General features: G+C 39.0%; 1 protein-coding gene across 4 annotated transcripts in view; it reads right to left on the reverse strand.

Moving 5' to 3' along the window:
* The window catches only part of PDGFD (platelet derived growth factor D), a 249,963-nt gene extending 241,836 nt beyond the window's left edge, over positions 1–8,127 (reverse strand). For 2 of the 4 annotated variants that reach the window (XR_012518021.1, XM_003923760.4), the window contains exon 1: positions 7,628–8,123. Coding sequence is in view for 3 of the 4 variants with exons in the window: in XM_003923760.4 (XP_003923809.1) it covers positions 7,628–7,751 (124 nt within the window). In the remaining variant the exon portion in view is untranslated. Of the gene's footprint in view, positions 1–7,627 lie in introns of all 4 variants that reach the window. The other 2 variants (XM_003923761.4, XM_074400496.1) reach the window with 2 other exon arrangements.
* Positions 8,128–8,569: the final 442 nt, after the last annotated feature.

The following is an 8,569-nucleotide window of genomic DNA, read 5'->3' on the forward strand; positions in this document are numbered from 1 at the left end:
CTCTTATTCTGTTGTGCATATGAGAACCACATAAACCAGGGTGATGTAATTATAAGGAAAGGAAAAACAAATGGGCTTTTAGTGTTTACCCCATGATCCTTATGACATTCCGTATCATTGATTTTAGCTTTTAAGTAGATTTGTTGCATATTTGTTAGTTCATTTGGTTGCATTTTCCATAGCTGAGGTTGCTAAACGCTGCATTTTATGAAAGTAGGTGGTTGCTATATTGCTTATCAAATGTTTCAATGAAATGTAGAACTTGTCAGCATCTTCTCAGATTGGATCTGAAAAGACTTTTTGAGAACCAACATAGCACATTCAACACCCCCTCACACCCAGCAGCCATCTCTGAGCTCTTCAGTCCAGAGAAGGCATGCTACATTTCAAATCTTAAATATCCAGGATCCTAATATAGACAATATAGCGACTATAGGTACTTTATACTTGAAAACTGCTAAAAGAGTAGATTTTAAGTGTTATCATCACACAAAAAAAGATAGTATGTAAGGTAATGAATGTTAATTTGTTTGTTTTAGTTGACACTGCATATATAGTTTAAAACAATATGTTGTGCATGATAAATACATACAATTTTTGTCAATTAAAAATAAATTAATAATAAAATATGGACAGGCATGGTGGCATGTGCCTGTGGTCCCAGCTACTTGTGGAAGGCTGAGGTGGTGGGATTGCATGAGCCCAGGAGGTCAAAGCTTCAGTAAGCCTTGATTATGCCACGGTGTTCCTGCTTGGGAGACAGAGCAAGACTCTGTCTCAAAAAATAAATAAAGGAAAATAAAATTTTAAAAATGAATTCTAATATATAAGTCTACAAATCACATTTTCTTACTTTTACAGACAAAGCACTCCATCCAAAACTGTTCGTCATTATAACATACTCTACCACAAAATGCTCAAGTAAAAACCCTAAAATCTGAGAAAGATGACTTCTCATGATGGATGAAAGACAGCTCCCATGCCTGGGCTGTGATGCTTCCATGGACCATTCCACCTCCTAATTATATAAAAACCACTAAACTGCATACCCCACAAATCAAAAAAACACACAATATTAATCTGTCAATATTAAAGTTAATATAGAGATGTCAGCACACCAGAGGGATGAAGGAAAAGACATAATCATGTGCATTATCAACAGTCATAAGAAACAAAGCATGCTTTATTCTTGCTCTGGGAAAAAAATAAAACTCATCAGAAGAAACTATTTCTTCCTGTACATGCAGTTGTGCACTTTGCTGTCCTGTGGGCTTCCTCCTTTAGTTTTGATTTACATTTGGTTCTGAAATACTGTATGACGAGGCAGAACATTTTTGCTGCACTTTTTGTCTTGGATTCTTTCCTTTTTGCTATAACATTATATATTGCCGTAGCTTTTTGCTAAAACCGTTCCTCACATAAAGGTATAAAAATGCTCCCTTTTAAATTGCATTAATTCTGAAATGTAGCTATTTTAAAAGAAACTTACAGTGTTGGCACACACTAGACAGGTTACCTGCATAATTTGCATTACCTTATTGAGACCACAGATACAGTTATAAAATATTATCTGCTATGCTGAGCTGCAAAGAGACAACCAGCATGAGGCGACCTCAGGGATATCGTGAGGGCACCAAGGATTTGGGGATTTTGGTTTAAGAAAATCATTCATGCCCCCACTATTATATTAAAAATGAAATGATTCCATCTGTATTCATCTCCCACAGACAGCAGGGATATAGGAAGACTGGCCCTGATCACAGCCGCAGCCTGGCAGACTCTTCAGGAACACTAGCACCCAGCAGTCAAACACAGAATGGACGTCTCTGCCTAAATTACACCTTTCAATGGCCTCCCACTGCTCTCAGCATAATGGCCAACCTCCCTACATTATTTCTCATGCCTGTCGCTGGTGGATACTTGTTTACCTGTGTTCTCACCTGGAAATCCTGGCAAGTGCTGTTCTCCCCACCTCCTCCCTCTCACTGCACCCAGCCTCTGAAATGACTTGTGCAGAAGCAATGCATCATGGTCAACCCCCTGCTCACAGCCTCCAACCCAGAAGTTATTCCTTAGCTCTTTCAGTCCACGGAAGGCATGATGAATTTCAACATTTTGAAAATCAAGAATCCTGTTACATACAGTATGATTACTATAATAATAATGTATTGTCATCTTGAAAATTGACAAGTAAGCAGCCTTAAGTGTTATCGCAAAAATATAATAAATATGTGAGGTAATATCTATGTTCATTAGCTTGATTCAGCCATTTGATACTGCAGAGATATTTCAAAACAATATGCTGTACTGGATAAATTTAAACAATCTTTGTCAGTTAAGACTAAATAATACATTCTTTTTAAAGAATCCTAACACATAAGGTTTCAAATCATGCTTGCCTTACTTTACAGGCAAAGCAGCATATCCTTCAGCCTCAGTTCAGACACCATTTCCTCCAGGAAGCCCTTCTCAATTCCTCAAGTCTATATTTGGTGCTCTTTGTGAATTCCTATATCTCAGTGTGTTTCTTTCATTAAAGCACATGTCACACACTTTAGAACTTTCACACTGAAATTGCAAAATACATTTTCTCAAAACTCTTATGACGAACACACATATGTGAAAAAGAAGTGTGATGATACCTGTGGAGCTATTCTGTTGAGGAAGGGGTGGAGAAGCTGACGCTATACACCTTCAGCCTCCTTAGTAACTGTGTACTGACCTCTGCAACACTTCTGGAGAATCTTGGTACTCTACAGAATACATCTGAAAGATATGTACAATACAATGGAACTGACAACGTATTTGTCTATATTGTCCTCTAGGCAATACATTCAAAGAGGTCAGGAACCATATGTGTTTTATTCATATTGTGCCAGATGCTCAGATACCTAGCACCTTATACAGTTGGCATTAGGGATGTTGGAAATAATCATTGAATATATGAATAGTAGTTATAGCAGGGGTTAGCAGTAGAACTTAGGATAAGGAACTATTTGTCTGCTACCTTTCATCTTTAGAAGACAGTTAAGATCAAGTAAAGAATGATCCGAAAAGGGAGAGCCTTGAAAGAGGCCAGGTAGCTCAGACATTAACTCACCTTCACTCTCAAGTCATCTTAATCCTTTGAGAATGATCAATGTATTCCCTGAATGGCATGGAACAGATGAGGTAGAAATATTCTACACCTGGTTCATCCATCTAAAAGATTTTCCTATTTTAATAAAGGGAAGGATTTTATTAAGGTGTTCCAGAATGCCTTTTTACAGTAATCTGATTTCAACAATTAAGTTCAAGATTAATTTCCAGAAGGAAGATGATTTACATTATAACTCAGCTCTTAAGGACAGAGACAGAAATATGTATATCTTTCTAGACTCTTAGAATGACAGGGCTCTGAGACCACATATGGTCAAAGTCCTACGTGACATCAAGTTTATGCTTAGTACTAGTCATTAGAGATCAGTGACTCTGTGGGCTCTGCTCCATTGCTTGACTTTATTGTTTGAAACAAGACAGTTTTTCTTTCATTCACTGAAAGGGAAAATCTTGTAGCAAAAATCACTGTCATTTAATAAACTCACTATGGTCATTAATGTAACTCATAACCTATTCGCATCCTCCACTACACAATATACAGACACGTGGCTAAACTCTGTTCTTTAAAAGAGTTTCTATAAAATGATATTATCCATGGTGGCAAGTCAAAGTCCATTACATTTAAAATATGTAATCACCACTATGCTTTCTAAAATTATAGACTTTAATATGCTTAGAGTAGAACAAAAAATACACACAGAGATGAACATAAAATGTTAACACTAATTTGATTCTTTGATTTCAGACACTTTAAAAATAATTTGTTGATAATTTCTCTGTTTTGTTGCCTTCTCTTTAAGCTCTGATCTTCTCACTTAAGTCAATGTGCTATCGTCAACTATGGCAATAGAAAACCACATTAAGAAATGAGCTTACCTACTTTAAAATCTAAGACAGCACAATTACTAAAACTGCAGATAATAATAATGTAATAGGTGATTCAAGTACTATTACATTAACCAAAGAGAAATAATTTCAGAACTGTTTACCAGCAACATCTATACTTTCTAAAAGAAACAAAAGGTCAAGAAAATGAAGAGTGCATCTGTATTCTTAAGCCCATAGGCAGGAAGTTCCATCTAGTTATATTTTAAGATAAATAAGTAATACTATCAGTTAATTGCTACCTGTACACTTCTTAATCCACACCACTTAGTTGTGGCCAGTTATTATAAAAAGCACCAACTGTGTAGGCACTAAAATTAGAATATGTAGCTGCTACTGCTAAATTAAGATGTTCTGGTTACCAGAGGCAGAAATGGGTATCAAAAGTAAATCAGTTTGAGCAAGAATAATAAATACTATATAAGGAAGCGTAAACATTCTGTTAAGCACCGTAAATTATTACAGTTTAATCTTTCTTATAGAGCCTTATGTCCTCCTGGAGAAGGGCAATAAATTCAATTACCATCCTTCATTAGGCCACATTTAGCTATTCTACAGGTAGAAGGGCTCTGCAAATATCTCTTCAGAACAAGAATACCCCAAGATGGAGAGTTCTGGAAGGCCAAGACACAGCAACAGAACAGCTTCTTTAATGCGTAGGAGACTATCATTTGGCGACCCTAACTATGTATTTTCACATTATTTCTTAGCTACTTCAATTTTCTGGAGCTATTAGACGTACCATATCAGGTTGTGGGATTTTATTGTATTAGGCTGGACAGGATAAAACACACCTCATGTCCTGAATAGGACACCTGGTTTCTTTGTTCCTTTCTTCACCCCAACATTAAGCAGCAACTAACAGGCCCAGTAGGAACAAATAAATAGCGTTCAAGTACATCTATCATCAGGTAATGGTTTCTAAAACTCCTATACAAAGGTCACTTCTAATTTTTTGTTGTGATTTCCTGTCATTTGCCATCTGAGAGCCAGGTCTTCTAAATACCCTAAATTAATGTTTAGAAACTCTCATTTTCTATTTATTCCCTAATTATATTCCATGTTCATGTCCTACTCAAGCTTATATCATATTTTAATCTGATAGTCAAATGAGCAAAAACATTGTCTTCTTCAATAAGTCATTAGAGAAATTTGGGAGAGAAGGTTGAAAATGTCTGAAATCAGAACAAGATTTTAATTTAATAAGTTATTACTTTCTCTGTGTCAGCCATGGTCATTAAGATTTTTCCAAGTGTTGTCCAGAATTTTTTCAAAGCCCCCTTACTCTTAATCTTTCACTAAAACTCTATGCCAATGTTTCTCAATCATTTTTTCACAATTGCTGACCTCAATCCCCTGAAAGACTATTTTCAGACTTTTTTTCTGATTACTCTCCCTCCTTGTGAATGTTAATATCACATAAATGCATATCCGTTTATATCTGCTACCCCTTTGAAGGAATGCAGACCGTTGCAATATCTGACTGTGTTCACCCTGTAAGATCCAATTTCACCCCACTGGGGACAATATTGCCCCTCTTGAAGAATGCACACTCATTTAAGAAAAAGCTGCCATTTGAAAATTTTCTAAACAATTCATTATGAATATTAACATTTTTTGAGTAAAACAATGTTTAATGTGTAACTATCTCTTTCTCCTTCCTAGTCTTATATGTAAGATGAGATTGACATTGAGGAAACTACTGAGCAATCAGAATTAATTAAAGAGTGAGTGTGTGTGTGTGTGTGTGTGTGTGTGTGTGTGTGCATGGACTGTGAAAGTAATTGTAAAACAGTTTTAACTAAAATACGAAGAAATGAGAAATCCAGGGTAGTTTTTAAAACTTTCAGAAAACAAAGCATTTCTCATACAGACTGGACAGATGTATAGAGATGTATAGAGTTTTCACAATGGAAACTAAAATGAGATTATTCTTTTTCAAAATAAATAAATAAATAAATAAAACCCTGCTGAGCTACATAACTTTGTTTTAGTCAGAATCTTGGGTTAATGGGCAATGGTTACATGCTTTTCATTTTCTGTCCTTGACTTCTTGTAACTGATACTTGGGAGGCTGAGGATTACAAAATTATGGCTATGAAGTCACTCAAATTATAAATGGAATTTTACTCTATGTAGCCAAAAGGACATATAAAGTGCAAATAGTAACAAACTTAAAAGATCAACTAGGAGATCTGTCCCTCATGGATACATTAAAGAGTAAAAACAAACAAACAAAAAACCACAAAGGTTTGGTGTTGAGCCTTAACCTTAAGTTTTGTTAAAAAAAAAAAAAAAATTTTTTTAAGTGCTTTTAACTAAGACAAAGAATTGTCAAAAATGCACAGCTGGAATCTTTTACTGTACATAAAAACACTACGAAAAAGTAAGATGACTCTGTGGCTTCCCCTGCTAAACATCTACACCACTTCAGGTGAGGAGCACACTGATATTCATAGTCTACTCATCATCGGATAATTTAATAAAATCTTGGTTTTCCTGCAAAGTCCAAAAGCAATTTAGTAAATTTAAAATTAAGGACATACCAAGGAAGAAACTGATAGGGGAGTAAGATGGCTAATGTAAATTTACCAAGACAAATACTGCCAGCTGAAACAGTGAAACCATCAACAATTGCTTGGTGGTCTCCTTGAGAGATGTGTTAGGACTTTAAGCAAGGAGGAGAGAAAGATAACTGATGTAGGAAAAAAAAAAAAAATCCAAAAGCCTATGGGTCAGTTCAGGTAGATGGCAGAACAGCTGCAAATTGCTAGGAATATGACTGCAGAAGGTTAAATCAACTTCGGATTTCGATGGAAGCCTCAAAAAGTAAATTAACTCAGCTGAGAGTCTTTGGAACCAGTAACCCAGGTGTCCTCTAGAGTAAAGGAAACCAGACAAGCTGGCTTAGGACCTTACTTAAGACAGCTGTTTGAAAGCTTTGCTCCTTACAAATAGTTAGAAAGCCTTGCTCTGCAAGGAAACTAGCAACAGAAGCCCGGTGCTACTGTGGTAGTGATGAAAACCCAGAAGCCCTAGTCTCCCAGACGCTGAGCTTCTGAGTCAGGGTCAACTTCAGTAGGAAAGTCACTTAGGGCAATAGGCTGCATACTGCCTTCTCCTGAAAATAAATAACATATGGATAAATTGACACTGTTCCAGACATAACTTCTGGACTGAAACGCACGATTTCTCTTCTCTCTACTTAAAAAAATAAATAAAATAAAATACACGTATATTACCCAGAGAAAGCTACTCCTGAGTCCTTCCATCTATCAAAATTGCCTAACAAAGGTTTAGTCCGACCAAGGGGTGGCGCAGCTTGCAACTTTCGCCAACTCCGGGATGAGGCACCGCATCCTGGTACCAGAGACTTGGACACCAAAATGACTTATCTGGGGTGCAGCAAGACGAGCCACCTGGCTTACCCTATTCCACCAGCACGCGTCCCACATTTCTCAATCCCATTCCGGAAATGGAGCTCTCCCAGGACTGGAGACAGGCAGGAGACCTCCCTCCCCTAACAATGCATTCAGCCTGAGTTCATTTGAAAGACCCAAAATGAAGGGGGGAAAACATAGAAAGAACAATAACAACAGCAAACATAACTTTTTTAAGTTAAAAAATAAAATGAGTATCTTACCATCTCGCCGGAGGTTGGCATTGCGCAAAGCTTTGATGGATGCGCTCTGCGAAGTTGCAGGAGCGTCCCGACAGCTGCAAAAGTTTGCGCAGATTAGAGTGTAGACAAAGATGAGCCGGTGCATTTGGGATCAGCGACCTAGAGACCCCGTCGCTTCAAGAAAAAGCCGGGTTCCCCTCCCGGGACGGACGCTGCGCCGCCCTACGCTCTCGCCGCCTGAGCTCGCCCTGCGCTGGCCGGGGCCGCGGTGCTAATCGCCGAGCTCTCCACAAACTTCCTGCATGCCGAACTTTCCGAGCGCGTGTGGGTGCCGCACTTCCTTGTGGTGCTGAGTTGATAAATGGTGACGGGATAAACAACAGGTTGACGTTTGTTCGCCCCCTCCGGTGGCGGGCAGCCGCAGCACAGGCTGCAGGGGGCGGGCGCCGCCGCGTCCCGCGGAGCAGGCGAGCGGAGCAGCCGCGTTCTCCAGCCCCAGCCGCGGCCCCTCAGAGGCGCGCACTCGGGCTCGGAGCGGCGGCGCGAGCACCTCAGCTGCCCAGTTTCCCCGGCCCGGCCTAAACCCTCTCTGCCACTGAGCATGCCCAGTTTGACCTCCGGCCGGGACTCTTCCCACTGCCCTGGGCTCTACCTTCCTAGTTGGATCTTAAAGGGATCAGGGAATAAAGTGGCCAGGAGGAAGTGGGAGAGGGTAGAATCCCAGTACTTCTCCAGAGGTGACTGGCACCTCCACCCACAAGCCACAGCTCTCTGCCTTTACGGTGGTGGGATGTGGGGACGGGGACTGGAGTTGGGAGTGTTTATTTTACAATAACCAAAATGAGACTCTACTTAGTTAAAATTTCACCGTGTATACTGGAAAAATACAATCACAAAGGAACTTAATTCTGAGTTTTTCTTTGAGCTCTGGTCAGTGTGAACTTTGGGTGAGTCAAGGATACT

Source organism: Saimiri boliviensis, chromosome 6, assembly GCF_048565385.1.
Source record: "Saimiri boliviensis isolate mSaiBol1 chromosome 6, mSaiBol1.pri, whole genome shotgun sequence".
Taxonomy (NCBI): domain Eukaryota; kingdom Metazoa; phylum Chordata; class Mammalia; order Primates; family Cebidae; genus Saimiri; species Saimiri boliviensis.